The sequence below is a fragment of the Aotus nancymaae genome, unplaced genomic scaffold (assembly GCF_030222135.1).
Source record: "Aotus nancymaae isolate 86718 unplaced genomic scaffold, 86718_ANA_hifiasm-v0.15.2.pri h1tg000014l, whole genome shotgun sequence".
Taxonomy (NCBI): Eukaryota; Metazoa; Chordata; class Mammalia; order Primates; family Aotidae; genus Aotus; species Aotus nancymaae.
In genome coordinates, this window is record NW_026988425.1 from 121,652,576 (window position 1) to 121,676,075 (window position 23,500).

The 23,500-nt window shown below is 40.6% G+C and overlaps 2 protein-coding genes across 5 annotated transcripts in view; one reads left to right on the top strand and one right to left on the bottom strand.

The window, feature by feature from the left end:
* Positions 1–12,674, bottom strand: part of LINS1 (lines homolog 1) — a 32,582-nt gene extending 19,908 nt beyond the window's left edge. The window contains exon 1 of one of the 3 annotated variants that reach the window (XM_064376298.1): positions 12,585–12,648. The gene's annotated coding sequence lies outside the window, so the exon portion shown is untranslated. Of the gene's footprint in view, positions 1–12,580 lie in introns of all 3 variants that reach the window. The other 2 variants (XM_064376299.1, XM_064376300.1) reach the window with 2 other exon arrangements.
* A 356-nt stretch (positions 12,675–13,030) lies between these two features.
* The window catches only part of ASB7 (ankyrin repeat and SOCS box containing 7), a 49,745-nt gene continuing 39,275 nt past the window's right edge, over positions 13,031–23,500 (top strand). Inside the window, exons 1-4 of one of the 2 annotated variants that reach the window (XM_064376302.1) lie at positions 13,031–13,515; positions 13,696–13,794; positions 19,823–19,944; positions 21,993–22,254. In XM_064376302.1, the coding sequence (XP_064232372.1) occupies positions 22,044–22,254 (211 nt within the window). In that variant the 5' untranslated portion in view covers positions 13,031–13,515; positions 13,696–13,794; positions 19,823–19,944; positions 21,993–22,043. The remainder of the gene's footprint in view (positions 13,516–13,695; positions 13,795–19,822; positions 19,945–21,992; positions 22,255–23,500) is intronic. The other variant, XM_012463879.2, reaches the window with a different exon arrangement.

Sequence of the window (23,500 nt, forward strand, 5' to 3'; positions counted from 1 at the left end):
ATTGAAAACCATAGTTTTCATGTGTGTATGTGTTTTAAAGCAATTGTGGTATTAAAGGAAAGGACATATCCTTAAGAAAACAAACTAGAGGATTTAACCGACCACACCTTTTCTCTGAAGTGGATGCTCCTCGGCTTGCACATCTCACTCTGAGTTACCATGCTAGCCTGGGGCAACCTGTACTCTGCAGACACCAAGCTTTTAAGAGATACCAATAAACCCAAGTGTCTGAGGAAGGGTGCACAGGATGCTGAGAGGCTTTGAGGCCATCTATAGATGATAAACGAGAGAGAGCTCTCCAACCTGGAGAGGAAACAAACAATTGGAACAATCTTACTAGGTGAGTGAAGGAGCAGTGCTTCTCTTAGTGCTTTCTCTTGGCAGAGGGGCTGAAATCCACACCAAGTGGCCTAAGCATTACCCGTATTAAGTATAAAATTTGTCTGAAGCCTCTATTTTCTAAGTTCTGTAAATTATTTTAATTTTGCATTTGATGCCTAATCAAACCATGTGTTTATTAATATAAAATAACATACTTCCCACCCATCTTCACATAAAATTCCTGTGTTAGGAATACTAATTGTTAAACTATATTAAGTACCTCCTGTGTAGCAGATACTACTCTAAGTGAGTTTCACAACAACTTTATGAGGGGGTTACTTAATTATCATACCCATTTTACAGATAAGAAAACTAAGGCAGAGGGATATTACGTCATAGAGCTTAAGGGGCAGAGTCAGGATGTGAAGCCAGAAAATCCAATTTCAGAGCCTGTGCCCTTCACCACTCCACCAAGGCACTTCTCAAACTTGCACTGGTGCTCCAAAAGCCAAGGACAAGAGTTCAACATTGGACCACAAATTAACTTGTAACTTATACAGCTTAACTGTTCACACTATAAACAGTATGTCAGTGCTCAGAATCATTTTCACATATTACATAAGATCTAAAATAAAGATCAATTACTATGCAATTTCCCAATACAAACTAAGATTAATTTTTTTTCAAAAGAAACTCAGCAACCACAGGTTGAAATGTTAATCAAGACAGCCATTTGACTGAATTTTTAAAATTATATAGTCACCCCTAGATATCTGTAGGGGATTGGTTCCAAGACCTACCAAGGATACCAAAATCCATGGACATTCAATTTCCTGACAAAATGGCATAATATTTACATATAACCTGTGCATATCCTGCCATATACTTTAAATCATCCCTAGATTACTTAAAATACCTAACACAACGTAAGTGATGCGTAAATAGTTGTTATGCTGCATTGTTTTGGCTTGTATTATTATTATTATTACTGTATTTTTTATTATTTCTGAATTTTTTTAGCTGAGGTTGGTTGAATTTGTGGATGTGGAACCCATGGATCCAGAGGGCCAACTACAGTACCATTTAAGTCCCCAAATCAACAGGCCAGCATGGTAATCAGACCTTCAGGGGTCTCTGATTTTGGTTAATGATCAGAAATCTTGCAGGATCAAATGTTATTGGTAGTGCTGCTGTCAGTGACACGGTCTTCTGGAATTTTGAGTCTCTGAACAAAACAAAGTGCAGTTGTCCCTCAATATCCGTGGGAGATTTGTTCCAGGACTCTCTACAAATACCAAAATCTACAGATGCTCAAGTCCCATATATAAAATGGTGTACTGTTTGCATATAATCTACACACATACTTCTAGGTACTTTAGATTATCTCAAGATTACTTGAAATATTTGACACTGTACATTGTAAATGCCACATAAATATTTGTTACACTGTATAGCTTAGGAAATAATGACAAGAAGAAAAAAATCCATACATGGTTCAGTACCAACTCTGAGCACAGAGCGAGTTCTCCTGGAAGCCAGTACCCCATCCTGTAGCCATTTTTTTCCCCCAATTCCCTAAATATTTTTGATCTGGGGTTGGTGAATCCAGGGGAGCAGAACCCATGGGAATGGAATCCACAGATATGGAGGGCTGACTATATTTTTAGTGGCTATACCAAACCCAGCAAACTCCCCATGAAAAGCCAGCTATCCACTGTTCTTCTCAGGCATCAACAGTTCATCAACATTAAAGGCACTGTGAGTAAGAGTGCCTATGACCTTGATTTTACTTTCTCTAAAATAATTCCAACCTTTCTACAAAAATTAACCTCAAATGGGTCATGGCTGTAAAATTTAAACTAAACTTTTAGAAAAAAAAAAAAAAAGTAGGAAGAATGTTAGGGATCTGAGGCTAACCAAAGGGTTCTCAGACTTGACCATAAAAGCATGATCCACAAGTGTAAAAACTGATAAACTGGAACTAAGCAAAATTGAAAACTTGTTCTGCAAAAAAACCCGATTAAGAGGATGAGAAGACAAACTACAGACTTAAAGAAAAAAATTTGCAAAGCACATGACTAGTACCCTACAATATATAAAGAACTCCCAAAACGCAACACCAAAAAAAAATTCAATTAGAAAATGGACCAGAGACATGCACAGACATTTCACTGAAGAGGATATAAAGATGGCAAACAATCACACAGAAAGATGTTTAACCATGTGAGCCATTACAGAAATACGAATTAAAACTACAGTGAAATACCACTACTAGAAGGGCTAAAATGACTCCAAATGCTGGGGAGGATGCTGAGAAACTAGATTTCTCTTACGCGGCTGGTGAGAATGTAAAATGGCATAGCCTCTCTGGATGACAATTTGTGGTTATCTTTAAAAACTAAATATACAACTGTCATATGACCCAGCAACTACACACCTGGGCATTTATTCCAGAAAAATGGAGACTTATTCACACACCCAGAAAAACGCAGACTTAGTCACATAAAAACCTGTACATGATGTTCTTCAGTGAATGAATGGTTAAACAACCTGTGATCCATCCATACCATGGAATACTACTCAGCAATAAACAATGAAAGCACAATTGATACATGCAACGACTTGGATGGTTCTCAAGGGAAATATACTGAGGGGGAAAAAAGCCAATCTCAGAAGGCTGCACACTGTATGATTCCATTCTTAAAGTGACAACATTAAAGAATGGAGAAGAGAGCAGTGCTTGCCAGCTGTTAGGGAATCCGCTCTTACTTGGTGGGAAGGACTGTAAGGCGTAACATAAGGGATACTTGTGATGATGGAACTGGTGGGGGACATGCTACCCTACACATATGATAAAGCTGCACAGAACTAATGACATACACACATAAATGAATAATAGTAAAATGGGAAATCTGAGTAAGACTAGTGGCTTGTGTTGGTGTCAACATCCTGGCTGTGATATTATACTACTGTTTTATAAGATGCTACCATTAGGGCAAAGTAGGTAAAGACTATACAGCATCTCTCTGTATTCTTTTCTATGATTTTTCACTGTGTATGAATCTATAATTATCTTAAAATAAAAAGTTTAATTAAAAAGATAATTTCAGGCCTGGTGCGGTGGTTCATGCTTGTAATCCTAGCACTTTGGGAGGCCGAGGCAAGCAGATCACGAGGTCAGGAGTTCGAGACCAGCCTGTCCAATATGATGAAACCCCGTTTCTATGAAAAAATACAAAAATTAGTTGGGCATGGTGGCACATGCCTGTAGTCCCAGTTACTCAGGTGCCTGAGGCAGGAGAATCACTTGAACCTGGGAGGCAGAGGTTGCAGTGAGCTGAGATCATGCCACTGCACTCCAGCCTGGGCGACACAGTGAGACTCCGTCTCAAAAAAAAAAAAAAAAATTCAGACATCAGTCTTTTGATTCCTAGTATTAATAAGTATAGGATTTGTCATCAGCATCAACTAAAATGTAAACGAAAAAGGTCTCTAGACCTATGACTGAATAGAATGGTATCTAAAACATGTTAGAGTATTTTCTTACAGAATATTTAGAGACAGGGTCTCACTATGTTGCCCAGGCTGGAGAGCAGTGGCTGTTCACAAAGGTGCAAGCATAGTACACTAGAGCTTCAAACTCCAGAGCCCAAGTGATCCTCCTGCCTCAGCCTCTCCAGTAGGTGAACCATAGGCGCATGATACTGCACTCAGCTGAAGTACGTAGAATGTCTAAGTACACTGTCTATTCATTAAAAAACACTCTCCCATCACCTAATTTTGAAATTATCAAAGAACAAGCTCCTAATAATTTAACCTTTCATTTTATGTGACAAAAATGTCACTACTTTTGGGGATGTTTTCTTTAGATAATGTCTATGTTTAAATTCAGAATAAAAAAAATTTCATGATCAGTATTAAAAGTAAAAAAATTACTAGTTTTCTTTATATGATGTGGCTACTACATAGACTGATAGACTGGGAAAGTCAATAGGGGGCCTTCCCCTAATTCAACAATAGGTTCAAATCTGATCACAGCCCAAAAGGCTACTTCATCTAATTTGCTCCATTAATGAAGACGCCGGGACACTTGAAGCAGAAGCTGAGGCACTCCAAACCAAGGTTGTCTTCCAAGATTCTGGTTCCCTCCACCAAAAACTGCATGAACTTTGACAGAAAAAAGAAAATGGGTCTGGGTAGACAAGAGCACCTCCCTCCCCTATTGAAAGAAGTGGGGCAGATATCTTCCAACAGCATGCCATGTACCAGTATCTTCCTTTTATTTCCATTCGTCACCCTCCTCAGTGCCCCAAGAGGCTCCAGGAGATTTGGAGTGGAGGGGTGTAAGGCTGCTGGACTTTCAAGTTCCAGGAACTGTCAGCTCTCCTTAGCTTCAGGGCTAAAGGGCACACTGGCTGTTACTAGCCTCTGGGTGCTACACCATCCTTCCGTTCCCTCAAAACAATGGTGCTCAAATGGTGGCATGCACCTGACAGGTTGGTGAAAGCAGACTGCAGGGCCCTACCTACCCTAGGAGTTTCCCATAAGATAGTTCTGGGGTGGGGCCCAATAATTTGTATTTCTAGCAAGTCCCCAAGTTACTTCTGAGATAGAATACAAACTCTGCCACGTTTATAAATTGTCTTCTTATTAAACTATTGTCTTAAGACTCTGAAACAGGACAGATTTTTTTGGCATGAAGGAAAAGCCTGGCAATCAACTTATAGATAAAAGACTTAATACTTAAAAGCATTTTTCTGTCAAAGTAATATATTGGTAACAGCCTGGTGATACAGGAGCTAGAAGGAAATTATTTAGACAGCTAGGGTAAGAGAGTCCTTGGCAAGGTTTCCCTTTTAATAAAAAGTAGCCCCCAAATCATTTCTTTTCTAACAAAAAGCAGCCTGAAAAATCAAGCTGCAAGCATAGATATGCAAGCTAAAAGCTTGCATAGGTGAATGCCAGCAGCTATGCCAATAGGAAAGGGCTACCTGGGACCAGGCATATTCAACATGGAGGCTCCATCTTCCTTTTTCTTTGTCAAACACGTGTATGGCAAAGGAACAGGCAACATGGTGCCAGCCATGATGGGTAGATAATCCATCTGCATAATAAAAGATTATCTGCATTAAAAAAGATTAGGGTGAGGTGGCCAGCTTCTCACACTATGCAAACAGCACACCTGGTCCAAGCAATCTCTCAGGCCCCATGTAAATCAGACACCACCTCCTCAAGCTGGTCTATAAAACCCTGTGTATTTCACCACAAAACTGGAAGACCCACTCGGGTGCCCCTCTCTCTCTCTATGAGAGAGAGAGCTATTTTGTTTCTTTTGCCTATTAAACCTCTGCTCTTAAAGTCACTTCTTGTGTGTCTACGTCCTCAATTCCCTTGGGAAGAGACGACAAACCTTGGGTATTTACCCCAGACAACGAGGTGGCTTCACTGGGCTCTGGAGTCAAGTGGCTTCACCACATCAGAGTCGCCACAGGGGCAACTTATCCGCCAAGCTTTAGTGTCCTTCTAAGTTCAAGGGGCATAATGATGGTACCTAGCTTACCGGATGCTGGGTGGGTTAAATTAAATGCCATTGTCTCTGTAATACTCAACTCCAGTGTCTGCCCTGCATGCTCCTTTATTTCCTTTGCAGGCCTACATATGAAATAAATTTGCTTTTGTTTTGGGTCTTGCTCAGTCACCTAGGCTGGACTGCAGTGGAACTGTTCTAGCTCGCTGCAGTCTTGAACTCCTGGGCTCAAGTGATCTTCCTGCTCCAGCCTTCCAAATAGCTGAGACTACAAGCAGGCACCACTCAGCTAATTTCTATATATATATATTTTTAATAGAGACAGGGTCCTGCTATGTTGCCCAGGCTGGTCTCGAACCCATGGCCTCAAGTGATCCTCCTGCCTCAGCCTCTCAAAGTGCTGAGATTACAGGCATGAACCACCATGGTGGACCAAATTGTTTTTTAAAAAAATGAACATAATTTACTTTGAGAAGGAAAGCTCCCTGTTCCCCATTTTAAGGGGGTGGGAGCAAAACATCAGCTATCGGATTCTTTTTTGTTCCCTGCACTCTGGTTAGCAGATTCTTGATCAGGAATTCAGTAGAAACTAACAGGTGTTGGGCCTCTGAAGAGGGGACAGGGCATGTTCTCAAAGATGAGAAATAGTGTGAAATCAAGAGGTCACATTCATTTGGGCAACTGACAACTTGACTGAGGTCACCCTGGTTCAGCTTTAATTGGGCAGAATGCAGGTAGCAGCAAATGCAGAGCTGCTGGACAGATTCATGAAGAGCCTGTATTGGTTTTAGACATGCAGTGAAGTGATTTTGTTCTCAGAAGCTTGGAATGATACAGGGATTGTTTAATAGCATTGACATAAACTTGGTCAACAGAAAATACACATATATTAGGGCCGGTAGTTAGGGAACGGGGCATGATTACTTGCGGGCAGCTAAAAGCAATACAAACAGGGCCACAAAGATTAGCACAAGGACTGGCCCCTAGTAGAAAGGAACTGTTACAACAGGCTGCAACAATGAAGACAGATTGCAGGACATCCTTTAGGCACAGATCAGAGTATAACAAAGAGGAAGCCTGCTGCAACTGGTTAAATCCAAGATGGCCAAAAACTTGAGTGAATGCAGACACTGGGTTGCACTATGTCCCTATTATCATAAAACTTCCATGGGGAAACCACCCACTCCCTGCCACGTACCTGAAGCCATGGCAGTTCCGGATTAACCACATTTAGTCAAGAAAAGGTGGCACCCTGATTGAGGGAACTGCCCGCCCATTTCCTGGAAACCCTCTCCTTTATTATAGAAGCATCTGTGCCTTCACTATGCCTACCTGTGTGGTAGGCCCTGAGCACACTGCATGCCTCTTGTGAGTACATCCGCCCTCCTCTTTTGAGTGTGTACTTGCTTCCACTCTGCAGTAAAGCTTTTACATTCTCACTGTGGTTTCCCGTTCAAATTCTTTTGTGCACAGAAAAGAAGAACCTGACCTGGCCTGTTGGCAACAGTATCTTTCTCAAGTAGCTCTATTATGTGATTATGTGACCATAGGCAAATGTTTTTTTAAAACATAGTACAGATTAATGCTGGACATTAGACGCATAATGTGTTCATAGTAGAAGAAATCTCAGAGATAATTTAGAGAAGATTCTCAAACTGTAGCATCAGAATTCCCTGGAAGGCTTATGAGAATACAAATGGCTGGGCCCGCTCCCGGAGATTCTGATTTAGTGGGTCTGGAAAAGGCCCGAGAATTTAACTAGGGACTATGCTTTGAGAACCACTGCACAATCTATTTGATTTATTGATGAGGAATCTGAGCTCCTTAGGTTTTTATCATATTATGCTAATGCTACGCATTTTTTTTTTTTTGAGACGGAGTCTCACCCTGTTGCCCAGGATGGAGTATAATGGCGTGATCTCAGCTCACTGCAACCTCAGCCTCCCGAGTAGCTGGGACTACAGGTGCTCACCACCATGCCCAGCTAATTTTTGTAGTTTTAGTAGAAACAGGGTTTCACCACATTGGCCAGGCTGGTCTTGAACTCCTGATCTTGTGATCCACCTGCTTCGGCCTCCCAAAATGCTGGGATTACAGGCGTGAGCCACTGCGCCTGGCCAATGCTAAGCATTTTTTTAAATAAATGGAAACTCTCCAATGTATTAATATGAATGACGATACTTTCTACACTTAGTTGCTAAATTATGACTGTATGTTTTAAGTGGTACTTCAGAATGAAATGTTTCACTGAAAGGTTTTCCTTAGTCTTCCCCTTTTCCAGCCTATACCTTGTCCCTTTTCCATCTGCCCCCACAAACCCGCCACCAGTGGCAGGGTAGCGTTTAGGAACTGTCTTATAGATGTGATACTACCCAGATTTTACTGAACTCCTAAATTCTGAACATACAGACAAGATTTGATTTTCAATTGATAAAATGAGATTATCTATCTACCTCAGCCAAGTATCATACACTCCAAGATTTGCAAAAATTAAATGGCTTATATGGTGAAAACATCTATACAACTCAAGTAGGAGGACATCAATATGTCTTTATTTACTAATTTGAAAGGTTCCTTCCTGCCTCTGGGCCTCAATACAATACTTCTCCTTCTGCCCAGAAAGCTCTTCTGTTCACTTTCCCTTTTGTTTTAGACTTAAATATGACTTTCTTTGGCAGGGCTAGGTCCTCTGGTGATACTCTGTCTTCCAGCTCTGGAGCTCTGCCTTACAGAATGTGTCACAACTGTACTTGAACGGATCTGTGCAATGGTTTGTGTATGTCTCCGCACCACACTGTAAATTCTGTTAAGAGTTGTCTGCTTGGTTCTTCCAAGCTAGGTTCTTCCCTAGCTACTGGCACAGCATTTGATACACGGTAGGTACTTGTATTTGTGGAATACGTTCCTGCCCAAAGATTAATTTAGTAGTGTATATGTCTCAAATAATCCTAAAATCTGTCCCAAAGTATATTTTAGTACCATTTTCATCTCCAAAAAACTTTTAAAATGCCATATAATTTTCAAGCTCTGAATTTTAAATTATAATAAAAACGTAATTCAAAAAACTGTAAACAGTAGTATCAATAGCAGGGATTAAGTTCTGAGCTTATTTCGTCTTTACTGTATTACACATCTGACAACATACTCAACAGAAGCAACACATGTTGAAGTACCATCTTAAGATGGTTGTGATAGAGTACAAATTAAAACTACCCTAGGGACCAAAATCCCTTAGCTAGGGCAAAACTATAAGGAACTCAAAAGCCTCCACTTAGCTTCCTTTCTTTCAACATTCTTTTTGCTGGGATGACAAAGGTCTGAAATGCAATTTTTCTACCCAGGCCCATCTCCCTTTTCTGCTAGGTACAGCTGAACTAAGGTGGGTGACAAGGCAGATAATGGACTCCAAACTGTGCTGCATCTGTCTTTCTGGTGGCCCTCTTTATTATACCAAGATCCCCAGACACCACCTGCAGGCCCAGAACAGTGCCTACTGCCAACTAGAGCATAAGCTGCTCATTCACTCCACCACCAAGTGCTTTATGGGCCAGGACACAGCCTCCTGTGCAGTGGTCCTTGACCTTGGAATCCGACCTTCACACTGACATCACTGGAACACCAGGAAAAATCCCCCAGCCTTGGACTCCCCGGAGACCAGCTAAATCAGAATTGCTGCAGGGGGCTAGGACATTTTTCCAATGATGAAGCCTTTGCCTACTCAAGAAATAAACTCAATTCTGACTAAGTCAGGGTTTCATGAATTGCTTCATAAATACTTACCCCAAATTATTTCATTTATATGTTGTAAGATGTTCCCATTTTCTAAGCTTTATATTAACTAAGTGAATGGGAAATGAAGTATATCTGTTAAAACCTAATCAGTATTAACTTGTTAAAAATATTCTGCAATTGAAATTGTTTCAACACAAAAAGGACAAAAAACAAATCATTGAAGTTATAAAAATTAGCAAATTTGATAGCAACAATTCAATAAAGCAATTTAAAATGATCTAGTAGTACAATCTGTGAACCTTTGACAATATGATGTTCCTTGGCTATGACATAATCATGTATTTCAATCATTTGAAAAATGGTTGTTTAACTTGAACGCAGGATTAAATGGCCAGAAATACAAAGACTCAGGAATTAGGAGACAACTCTGTTTCCAGGCTCCTTACCAACAAGTTCTTAGGCCCCCATCTCTCTACTTAACCATCATTTAGCAAACACACTATATGAGCTGAATGGGTGCTGAGTCTGCTACAAGACTGAATATATTCTCCACAACAACTTACGTATTTATTAATTTCTTTCTCTCCCTCTTTTCCCTTCTTTTTGGAGTTCAAAACTTCTTGACTCTGCAATTAGTAAATGTTGTAAAACTGAACCTGTACATTATATGTGAACTGTTAAAAAACAAAATTTGAGGCTGGGCACAGTGGCTCACACCTGTAATCCTAGCACTCTGGGAGGCCAAGGTGGGTGGATCACCCGAGGTCAAAGGTTCAAGACCAGCCTGGCCATCTGGTAAACCTCATCTCCAGTAAAAATACAAAAATTAGCCAGGTGTGGTGGCACACACCTATAGTCCCAGGTATTCGGGAGGCTGAAGCAGGAGAACTGCTTGAACCTGGAGGGCAGAGGTTGCAGTGAGCCGATATCGCATCACTGCACTACAGCCTTGGGCGACAGATCAAGACTCCATCTCAAAAACAAAAACAAACAAAATATGAACAAATTTAAAGACGTAATTAGCTTTTATTAGCAATTCATGAACCTGGCAGCATCTCAACTAAAAATTCAGAAAAGGTGTTCTGATTAGCTGAGCAGAGGAGGTGGGCTGAAAAGGGATGAAGAAGCAAAAAGAGAGAATGAAAGACAGATTGGTGAGTCGAAATGGAGGAGAGAGTTTTTTTTATCATGCTGGCTCAGGTTAAACCAGGCTCACTTCTGATTCTTTTCTGTGTATCTTCTGGATTTTTTTTGACAACTGGCCCATTTCTAAGTTGTTTAATTATGTGGCATCTAGCACCAGTGACTCCATTCTGATTTGGGCTAGTCTGTGGGGCCTAGTGCAAGAGTTTAATCTAAAACAATGGCTTCCTATACGTTTCATTTACAATACTAATAAAATACTGCTTTTATTTCATTTTTTACATTGGAGTCCCGCTGTTAAGAAAAAATAAAGGGAGAAATCATGGTAGAATTGAAAGATCGAAAGCTACTAAAAATTGATGCCATTTAACAGTCCTGAATAAGTTGTTTCTAATTATAATTCAGCTACTAATTTCAAGGAGAAATGGAAATGTAGAAAGTAGAAATTATGAAAGTATGAAATTATAATGGGCCAAAAATAAAAAAGCTGACTCTATCTTCACTGTCATTTTATTGTGCGCTTCACTGCACTTCTCCCTTGGACAACTGCAACCGATGATCCCTTCCAAAGTGGTTGTATCTTGGCCCATCCTACACCCACTTTCGTCTGAAAAACCAATCCACTTTCCTTAGGAGAGAGTCCAAACTCCTAAACAAAGCTTACCGGGCCCTTCAAGATCTGACTTTTGGCGTCTTCTCATCTCGATGCCTCATCCCCCAGTCTCATTACCAGTCATTTTCCCACCACTCTGCTTCAACTACCCTAGCCTTCTCTCTGGCAGTTCCTGTAAACAGCGAAGCACAGGCCAGCATCAGAGGCTTTGCATTTCTAATTCTCTCTGCTGGCAAAATTCTTTCCCTAGATCTTGGCATGGCTGGCTCTTTGTCATTCAGATCTCTGCTCAAATATCATTTCCTCAGAGACCTTTCCTCACTTAGTCCATTTCCTGTTGCTTTTAAAATAATTCCTAAAACTTGGTAATTTATAAAGAAAAATAATTTACTGTCTACAGTATTGGAGGCTGGGAACTCTTAAGACTGACAGACCACACCTGGTGTCAGGAGGCAGCACTGCAAAGTATCATGTGATCAGAGGCCAAGCAGGCTCACGTGTTATCAGGTCTCTCCTTATAAAGCTACCAGTTCTACCTCCATGATAATCCATTAATAGATTAATCCACTCATGAAGACAGAACCCTCATGATCCAACCACCTCTTAAAGACTCTACCCCTCAGTACTGCCACACTGGGGATTACACGTGAGTTTTGGAGGCAACAGATATTCACACCATAGCACTATCTATCTAATATGCTATAGCCCATCACGTCCTGGTCAAAATCGATCCCACCATTCTGCTTGATTTTCCTCATATAACCCATCCCTATCTCATAATTAATCCGAAATCACTAGCTTGTTCACTGTTGTCTCCTCAAGGACTAGAACACTGCCAGTAAAACACTTGCTAGATGAATAAATGCGCTTAATAAACATGTCATGATCAGTCTATCTCGCATTTTCCCCACGCCCCCTCTCCATTCATTCACAGGAACCCGCCAACGTTGCTATCCCTTCAGGGAAGCCCTTGGACTGGCGTCGCCATCCCAAAGAGAGTCCCCTCTCCCACTCTAGGCGAGGCATTCCCAGCCTGGAAGCTAACGGGGTCTCAGGGACGGACAGACGCGCCAAGGACCGGGCACTTGCGTCTGAGAAGCGCTGAGCAGGGGCGGAGAAACAGGCACCCCTCTCTTCGCTTTTTTGGGCCTGCCGCCCTCCCAACTTTAAGCCCTGGACCAGGCCCTCATTTGGCCGCACTCACACCTCCCCGGCCGCCGAGCTCAGCGGCTGCTCCGGGTTACCTGCCTGGGATCTCGCTCGGACCAACTCTCTTCACGCCGCCATTCGAGAGAACACACCTGCCCTCTCTGGGCCACCGTAGTTCACAGAAAGTACACGCTGGCCCCTCCTCCCGCATGCGCAGAGCCCGCGTTCGGGGGTACAGTGTCTCTTAGCAACCGTTTTGAGTCCCTTGTCGGGGCGGAGCCTCGCTGGCCGCCACAGGGAAGCCGTGGGGGTAAGTGAGTGAGACCAATCGGAGAGGAGTCTCAGTCCCGGTCGGCACGCCTCCCTTAATTGTCGCGAATGCAGACGCAGCTTTACGGCAGGCAGAAGGTTGGGGCTGCTGGGGGTAAGGAGGAGAGAGGGAAGCAACCAACCAACCAAGTCGCCCCCACTCCCCCCACCCCCACCCACCCCGGACCTGGTTTACGGCTCCAGGCTCAGGCTCCACTGCGGCCGCTGATTGGTTGCTGAAGGCTTGGTCCCATCCCAGTGACCCCAAAGTGCTGGAGGGAGGGGGCGGGGGTGGCCCAGTGCAAAGTGCATCCCGAAAGACCCCTGTCCGGAGACCCCGCGGCTGGCACTTCGGACCTCGTATGACCTAGGACCTTGCTGTCCGGAGACCTCCTGGGTCCCTCCGTAGCTGGAAGCCTCCGGCCCGGAGCGCGACAGCCCCCAGTTCCGAGCCCTGGACCGGGACTGCCCCCCCACCCCCACCGGAGCCGGGACTTCCTCCCTGCCTCCCTACACCCCTGCCCCGAAGCTGCCCGGCGGCCGGGACCGCCACCTCCTGCCTGCTCGGCTGTTTGGATGCTCGCCGGGCTGGGGCCGTGAAGCACCTAGGAGGATCAGGAACACCAGGGTCCGGCCCTGCCTGGGGTGTTTCTTCAATGGAGAAGTTGGTGAGTGTGGAGGAGGCTAAAAGGAGGAAGAGAAGCAGCAGCTGAGGAGACAGGTAAAGTCAGATACCTCCCTCGAGGGGAAGAGGGCTGGCTGGGAGGGTAGGAGGTAGAAAAATCTCTTTTTTTTCTTGCCTGCCCTTGCCACTCTCCAGTCGCTTTCCTGAGCTCCCCCTTCTTCAGAGCCCCCTCCTCACCCCTGAGGCACTGCACCACTTACTGGTTTGTTTTTCTAGGTTTGAGCTGGCTAAAGAAGACGCGAAAGCAGGAAGGGGTCTACCCACTTACCAGGGAAGCAGAAGGCACAGTGCCTCTGATCAGCATCGTCTCTAAAGGTAATGAGCCAGCCTTCCCCTCCCCCATTGTTTATTCCTGGCCCCTACCTCATTAGGCAGTGCTTTATTTTGAAGGTGGTTGCCTGGGAATGCAACCTTTCCTAACCCAACCCCCCCTCAGTTTCCCAGGAAAAACAAAAACATTACCCGTGCCTGATCTTTACATTTTATAACTTCTCTGCCCCAGGAACGTATTTTTCCACTTTCTCTCTGTGCAATGTGTTTTGGTGTTTTGCGTTATCTTTTGGTACACTGTGCCATTTACTTTGCTCTGAGACTTTGAGACCTTTTTATAGCTACCCCCTTTCCTTACTCTCATAGGAATTCCTCAATTCCTTGTTAATTGCTTGTTAATTCTGAATGACTCTCCCTTTTAATTAAACCATAATTTACTGTTTCCCCCCCTTACTCTTTCCTATCACCTTTCTTGTACCTGCATCAGAAAAAATCTTTTTGAGTTACCGAGTTGACAATGATTTGGTAGAGGAAGGTAAATTAATGGCTTGAGATTTAGGAGTGTCAGAAAATTGATTTTATTTCCTACTAAAAAGCGAACCTGTGTACCTTAAGAGTATGAATGATATAAAGGCAACATTATTACCCTGAAGCACTTAAGTGTAATTAACTCTTTTGGCTTTTTGTGTGTTTGTGTATCACAAAGTGGCTGGGCTTTGAAACTTGTAAGTTACACCTCAGATTTTCTAGAAGAACTTTAAAAAGCTTACACAGTATCTTATTAATCGTCCGACTCTCAGGAATTTAAAAACAAAGGAACCTTTTGGTGTGTTTACATATCTGGCTCTTAATTTTATAGCAATCTATAAGAAAAGATTTCTCATTTCAAAACCCTTACATAGAGTTTGCTAGATTGAAATTTAAGCATCTAATTCATGTGATCACATTTCTGCTGCCATATTTTGTTGCTGCTTCTGAAAATGCACTGAAGGTAAGCTTAGGACATTAGTGTAATTCGTAAAGAGGGAATATAAGCATGGAAATTATACAAAGTTTAATTCCAAAATTAGCCAAATGAATGACTTTTCTAACATCCAGTAGCAAAAGTATAAAGTGACTTGTTAATCTGAGTTATTTTAATATCCCAGATTGTTTAGGGAATTTTTGTTACAAGGAAGTACTTAAAATAGCAGAAATGAATATTTTTGTTTTCCTATGTTCCTCTGGACTTTCTGCCCTCCACAAAAAGAAATTAGTATCTTTACTGATTTTGTTAATTCTCAAGACAGCTAAAGACGCTTTTAAGAGGATCTGAGGTTACGTATTCTTGAGACAGGGAACTGGATGCCAAAAGAAGAGATTCTACAGAATAGGATTTAGAATCAATATGTACCAGTTACCATTCCCTGGTGAAAACTTAGGGCAGCCTTTGTATGTGTACGTAGGGAATCAGGAGTACTTGACTACCTCATTTCAGTAAAAGCTAGGCAGAAACCTTTAAAGGCTAATTTTATTATGTAAGTATGGAAGTTGCCAGGGAGATGGCCTAATGATTACTTCAGAACTTCTAAAAAATGCTAAAATATTTGAAGTATGTTTTAAAGATCAAAAATGAAATACTGTATTTTGTATTCAAGTCTCTCAGTTAAATATTTTTTTCTGCTTTAGATTTAACTCTAGGATGCTTTCATTTTTAAGGGGTAGTTTCACTTGAGATGGTAAGGCAGGGAGTCTGTGGCTAGTCCAGCATATAAGGTAAGAGAGGATAAGGCTTTACCCTGGCTCTCAGCCAGTTCATTCTCGTTGCTTAAATAGTATTTCATGGATCATCTTATCTTTTAATGGTTTTTCTAAGATTAGGGAATATATATAAATTGTCAGCATCTGTATGTTTCTAATATTAGAATGATTGAGAGTATTTGTTCTAGATTATGCCAGACATTTAGAATATTGAATTTGGGTATTTACCAACATGGCTAGTTAGGTAGCTTACATTTTTTAATCTGGCAGTTAGCTTTTGTTAATTCTGTTGCCAATTATGTGGTTTAAAAAGAAAATCCAATTTATTTGGTCACCAAATACAGATTTATAATGACATAGGGAGAATAATTGATTTTAATTGAAGATATTCAATGATGCATCTTTAGTATACTGTGTCCAGTACTTATATTCTTTATACATAAAGTGACGTCATTTACAATTATTTAATACTATGACACATACAGTATCTCTTTAATTCGTTCACATTTAACTTTGGTGACATAGAGATACACACTATCCCTAAAAAGTCTAAAGCCAGATAATGTTTATATTAGCATATCTAGTACCTGACTTTCAGCCTTCCATTTCATAATCAACTGAATGCACTCCTTAAGTAGAATGATTGTGTCCTTTCTTGCGAACTTTCTAAGAACTGACACACGAGGCTGCAAAGATGGTATTGGCAGAGCTTGGTTAAAAGAATAATGTTGACAGAACCTCATCGTTACAGTACTTGTGATTTAAGCTTTGAGTTGGGTCTGGATAAATGAATTCTAAAATTTCTCCTGTTGCTTCATCCACATTTCATGAAAATTATTGGTTTTCTCTGCTGGAATTTATGTGAGTCATAGATAAGTTGTGCATGGTAATAAATCCTTATGTTATATGGAGGTCCAGTCATTTGGATGAAATAGTAATACCTTTATTTGTTTTGGAACATAACCACTATGCTATGCTATGCTGAGTGATACTAAAATTACACTTCTACTTTATTTTGGGTTCCAGGCTCCTGATCATATCAGGAGAGCTTGTGAACAGGCATCTCAGCCATGTTCTACGTTTTGGTCAGGCCTTGTAGTGCTTTTGGGTCCATCTTCCCTCTTAGATCGTGTGAATGTGAACCATTGAAGAATTTTTTTTCCCTCAGATCCAATGTCATCGGAGTTGCTGACTGCATTTATTTTCTTAACAGCATGTATTTTTGTTTACTTTGCAAAGAAATGCTTATTTCTTTCTCTGAGTAGCAAGCCAATATCTTGTTTCTAAGTTTACGTGACATCAGAAAACACAGTTCCATTTACAACACTTAATCAAAAATGTGTGAACTTTTAATGAAAATAGTATGCAAAAAGGCATTAATGTCTAATCATTTATGCCAAAGGAAATTGGGGAAATATGTTCAAATTTGGTGAAGGTTTTCTAACTTTGGGCAGGTCTTAAACATATTTTATTTTATGTTTATTTTACTCTTCACTCTGTTCTATGAGTATAGATTTTTTTCTTTTAACTATGTGAAGCAAGAAGTTTTGGTTTTAACTAAATGAACTTCAATGGCATATATATGGAAATTAGATGGTAATGTATTTTAATTTCAAAATTAGTAGTTATTAATATGGTCAATAATATTAAAGCCTGGAAGCCTAGATTGCTTTCTTTTGACCCCATGTAGAATGGAAAAGAAAGCTTCCTTGTTTGGATGCTTTTTTCTTTCTTCTGACTGAAACCTAGAATAGAATTTCTAAAGATCGTACCCTCAGTATCAGTAGCTCCTGAGTCCACAAAAACTAACACTGAACATACGTAACTTAGAAAATTACCTCCTTTGTTATATTCCATTATATTATAGGTGACTTTCATGAGCTATCAGATTTTTTAACTTTAACTCCCTGAGGGAAAATAGACTTTCTTCCATTCTCATCTCTGGACTTCCTCTGTGGTTTTTAATAGACATTCTTTACCACTGGATGTTGTGTTCGCTTTTAAGCTCCATAGTCTTTTTCTTCTTCATCGACACACACGTGAATAGCTCTACTCTGTCAGGTGGATTTCTCTTAAAGTAACATCAAGAGGAAATTACTTGTTGATGTTTTGACTATTTGGGGGTCTTTTGTAATAAATTATTGTCATAATTCAAAGAAGTGCAGCTGACAGGGATCATGTGTGCATGACGTGTGTGTATGTTTTTCTCTGGTAAACACGGATGCATTAGTACAGGCAAGGCATGCTTTTTTGGTTTAAACCTATGGTTATTGTGTATAACACTTGGTATTGTCAGAAAAGAGAAAAATAATCTTAAAAATGTTTGTGATTTTAAAAAATTCATTTTAAGTCTGCAGAACTCTATTGGAATACCACCTGGAGGTGCTCCCTGTGGCCAGAGCCTATCACGGTGCCAAGTAGGCATCAGGCATTCCACAGACGTTTGTTTGATTGAAGGAGCTCATATGGAATGGTCACAAGTTACTATGCCTTTGCATCTTTCTTGTGGGGAGAAGTAGTGTAGCCCCTTCATCTTTTACCACCAGGCCTTTTCTTTATATTATTAATAAATTAATATCATTTCCTATTCTGCCCTGCTCTCATATCCTCTTTCCGGTCACCTCCAGCTGCCTCTATGGAAGTGGTGATGGGTAGTTGGAAGCCAGCAACAACCACAGGATTCTCACAGGCTTGAAGCTGTGTTGGGTGATTTTTATTTCTTATGGGAAGCAGGAAGTGCTGAGAACACACTTAGAAGTGAGATGTCTGGTGATGTTCACTCTTAAAGTAGCTTATGTGAAAAGTGATGGCAAATTCATTTGTGGCAGTGTGTGGTTGGAGACATTGATTTGCCTCTTAAAATAAACTTTGTTGTAGTAAAACTTTGGATTTACAAAAAAATTACAGAGGCAGTACAGAGTTCCTGCATGCTCCACACTCAGTTTCTCCTAATAACATGTTGTATTTTCATATATGTTTCTCACTACCTTGAGGAGGGACTATCTATACAAATTATTTGGAGTTCTGGACAGCAGATGTGTGAACCCTTTTTGTTTATTGAATCAGTTATTTGTATCAGTATGAACCCATTGATATCTGCTTTGAACTTTGGGTTGTCATTTGGTACTATTTTAAGTATGGCTCCAGTTGTTCCCTCTCTGGCCACCGAGGGATCTTTCACTTGGCTCCTGTGTCCCTTTGAGCACCTCCTTACTTTCTGGCACCGCGTGATGTTCCAGTCTTAGAATCAACCATTTGTATAAGGATCGTTCTGCATGTTTCACAGCTTGCTTCGTAGGAGTTGTTCTGATCCTGTCTGCCTCATTTATTTAGAAATAATAATAGAGTTTTAAAACAAATTTTATTTCCAAGGGCAAGTTGGCAAACTCTTTACCTTCCTTGAAGAAGTTTGACAAGGAAAAACAGAAAAGAATAGAGGAAAAGAGAGAAGTGGACTATACTAATTTGGATTGGTTGAAAATTCTGGTGTGCAGCCAGCAGTACATACAACGGCTCTGTGTCAGGTTGCTAAGTGGCCTGACCTTTTCTTGTCTGAAAGTTTAAGTGATGCTCATTCACCGTAAGGGGAATGGGGTAGTTCTCCCAATATGTAATTCCTAGAGTTTTGTGTAGAAGTCACTTTGTGTCCTTAACCTTAATGGAATTAACAGAGCTGGAATTTAATTGACAGGAAGAAAGATCCACCCCCTTTTTTTTTTTTTAAGTTGTAGAGAGTTTACTCAGAATTCACATGGGGAATCTGGCAAGGCTGTTGTTAATGTTTTATCTAGTTTGGTGTATGCATAAAGAAATAACAATTTCAAAGCAATTGACTTGATGCCTTTAGGGCATATGAAGAAAAAGCATTTAAAGACACAGTCTCCTTTTATTCATCATAGATTTCATTTTAACCCAGGCTACCTACTATATTGAATGCACACGTATTAAGTGCTGTTTAGAAAGTGCAGGTGACTAATGGTGTCAGTTAAAAAGTAATACAGATGAAGCAAATCTGAAAATGTATTCTCAGTAGAGGAAAATGAAGAATCTGTGCTTGCATCCAAATTCCAAAATATGTGATTTATTATTTTCTTTATTTGCTCTTTTTCAAATAACTGCATTTTTGAGGGGGAAGTCCTGAAACTAAATCATATTTACTGGAGATGAACATATGTAACAAGATTATTTTCTGTAAGAGTTGATCTGAGTTCTTTCTCTGCTCTGTAGATTTATTATAAAGCACTGACGTTTAAATTCATCAAAAGGTAGACTGTGCAGACATCTATGATTATTATTTTAAAGAATTTTCCTATGATTGTTACTTTGTTTTTAGGTTAAGAAGGCTTTTTTACTCTGCAGTCTGGACATACTTTGAACCCCCTTCCCACAATGCTGTATGTGCACAATGGTTATTAGGCAATCCAAACATCAGGAGAAGGGACACTCTTCCGTAAGGTAAGTTGACTAGGTCATCAGTCATCTGTGTTGTTTTGGAGGAAAACTCATTTAACTTTTCCTTCTCTCTTAAATCAGTTAATGTATATTAAATATACCACTCACTAAAGAAAACTCAGGTTTGTTTTGATATTCTTTTAGTCTTTTTCTTGCATGGTAGACCTCATTTAAGTGCCAACATAATCACTTCATTAAAAAGAAAATCTGTTAAGGATGATTGTGAGTGTAGTAAGTTTCCATTAATTTCTTTGGATGGTCTTCAGCATTTTCTCTTATAACTGAGAATAAGCAACAACCTATTCTGAAAGGATTCTCATTTAAAAATTTCTAAGGAGGGTCAATTTGTGAAGGAATTGAGAGAAGAAATAAGAGGCAATCTTGTTTATTCCCAGTTTTCTCTGAGGAAATAGCTGTTTGTAGAAGTAGCTTGATATTTTTAAATTTGATCATTTGGTCGTGATACTTATGAGTATGTAAAGACACCATTTTTCTGTGTATAAAACAACATAGGATATTTCTATTCTTAAGTTGTGATGATTGGACTTGTTAGGCCTAAGTTTACCCTTTGTACAGTCTATAATAAGTTTTGCAAGATAAATGATTGTTGTTAGCAAGATTATCCTGCAATGCCTAACCTATGTATGAGAACAAAAATGTCTTTATAAAGGGCTTTATCACAGTTTAAACATTTTTTTTAGAAACAGAGGCTACTAGTTAAGAGATGAGTCTAATCTATTCCTTCCAGTTAGCACACCTGGAATGGCTTTCTAGAAGCTTGTTCATTTAGATTTCTATATGTAGTTAAAAGCTTAAAAATACACTAGAAAAGCTTTTCTATAGACATGTAAGATCCAACTTTTTACCATTTTACTTTGGACTATTCCTGTTTTCCATAAAGGAGGTCTCATTTTACTTTTTTATTTTAATTTTTGAGACAAGGTCTTGCTCTGTATCCCAGGCTGGAGTGCAGTGGCATAGTCACGGCTCACTGCAGCCTTGACCTCCCAGGCTCAAATGATCTTCCTGCTTCTACCCCCTGAGTAGCTGGGACTACAGGTGCACACTACCTTGCCTGGCTAATTTTTTTATTTTGTATTTTTTGTAGAGGCAGGGTTTCACCATGTTGTCCAGATTGGTCTCGAACTCCTGGGCTCAAGTGATCCTCCTGCCTCAGCCTCCCAAAGTGCTGGGATTACAGATGTGAGCCATTGTGCCTGTCCAGATATTTCATTGTATATTGGGTTTTAGTACATTCCTCTTTTGTGACCTTTTAGAGAGTATGAGAATTCACTGTATTACTTTTCCTTTTTGTAATTTTATCATGTGATTAATCACCAGATTGTTTGGATTCTTTTTTTTTTTTTTTTGAGACAGGATCTCGCTCTGTTGCCCAGGCTGGAGTGCAGTGGTGCAATCTCGGCTCCCTGCAACCTCCGCCTCCTGGGTGCAAGCAATTCTCCTGCCTCAGCCACCCAAATATCTGGGATTACAGGTGTGTGCCACCATACCCGACTAACTTTTGTGGTTTTGGTAGAGACGGGGTTTCACCATGTTGGCCAGACTGGTCTCAAACTCCTGGCCTCAAGTGATCCTCCTGCTTGGCCTCCCAAAGTGCTGGGCTTACAGGCCTGAGCCACTGTGCCTGGCCTGATTGTTTAGATTCTTAAGGTTTTAAAATATGTTGTATCATCTTGCTACTTTTTTTTTTTTTTTTTAATTTTTTCAAGATGGGGCCTTGCTCTGTGGTCCAGGCTGGAGTAGTACAGTGGTGCTATCAGGGCTCACTGCAGCTTTGATGTCCTGGGTTCAGGTGATCCTCCCACCTCAGCCTCTTGAGTAGCTGGGACTGATCTCCTGGGCTCAGGTGCTCCTCCCCCCTCAGCCTCCTAAGTACCTATGTCTATAGGCACACCACACCTGGCTAGTAGTATGCATTGTCAAATAACGTTTACTGATTTAGCAAATGGAACATTCTGTGATACTTAATGGACATGCTATCAGGAACCAGTTATTCTAAATTTCACGTTTTCTACCTTCCCTTCTTAAAGGCTGATCCCTGTGACCTAATGAATGCTTTATAAAAAGCGGACTCAGCTAGGATGTTACACCATCACTGTCGAAGGAACCCTGAACTCCAGGAAGAGTTGCAGATCCAGGCTGCAGTGGCTGCTGGGGATGTCCACACGGTGCGAAAGATGTTAGAACAAGGCTATTCTCCAAATGGCCGAGATGCTAATGGCTGGACTCTGCTTCACTTCTCTGCAGCAAGAGGAAAGGAAAGATGTGTTCGGGTTTTTCTAGAACACGGAGGTGAGTTTCCTAGAAGCAAATCTTTTTCCACAGGGAGAAACATAAATTACGTTTAGTTTAAAATGTGTCTGTGTAATTTTTAATGCTTCTCTCTTGTTAGTACTCAACATCTTACTCTCTTTCCTTTGTGAAGATTTGCTAAACCCGATTGTTTAAAAGATCAGTATTGTGAATGGATTCTTTTCCCCGAAACTGTAGTTTCAGGCTTGCCCAGGTTATTTCAGCTTAACAGCCTTTCTTCAGGTTGTCCAGTTGCTTTTGTTTCAGAAGCAGAAGTGACTGTGATGTACCTGTAATTAGAGAATTACACAGGTTTCCCCTCTTGATATTTGTTCAAGCGTATAGACTTAGCACAAGTGTTTTAAAGATCATGGGCCTGGCTGGGTGCGGTGGCTCATGCCTGTAATCTCAGCACTCTGGAAGGCCAAGGTGGGCAGATCACCTGAGGTCAGGAGTTCAAGACCAGCCTGGCTAACATGGTGAAACCCCGTTTCTACTAAAAATACAAAATAATTAGCCGGGTGTAGGGGCATGTACCTGTAGTCCCAGCTACTTGAAAGGCTGAGGCAGGAGAATTACTTGAACCCGGGAGGTGGAGGTTGCAGTGAGCTGAGATTGTGCCATTGGTCTCTGTGACTGGCAACCAGAGCGAAACTCCGTCAAAAAAAAACAAAACTAAAAACCAAAAAAACAACAAAACAACAAAAATCATGGCCTAATGATAACCTGTCCATATCTCTTTTTGTTTTGGGTGCTTTCCTTTGTTATTGTTTTAGAGCACTTGTTTTTTTCTAGCAACTGTACATAGCTTGTAGTTATACTATAAGAAGACTGGTTATCTGAGATCTAATTTTGTATAAATATATGCTGTTGGAAACTGTACTTGACATATTCCGTTTTTGGTTTGAAAAACTGTCCATTCCCATGGTTTTTAAACTAATAATTGTCCAAAACTAATTTACTTTCTCTAGTCGAATTTCAACCTACTTTATTTTCCTAGAGATGGATTTTATATATATTTGATCATGTGTACCCACATTATTTCTGTGAATCATGGTTGAAAGCAGCTTGGTTAGGGACTGAAATTACATATGTGCCAGTCTAGGGCTTAAGTTGCTCATTAGAAATGATTTCGTTTCCTTCCTAAGGTATACTTTGTTATAAGACTAGCCAAACTTACTTGCATTTTGAGGTGCAGAAAAATGTTGAAAGTCCTAGTATTCTTATGGGCGTCATGTGAATAATA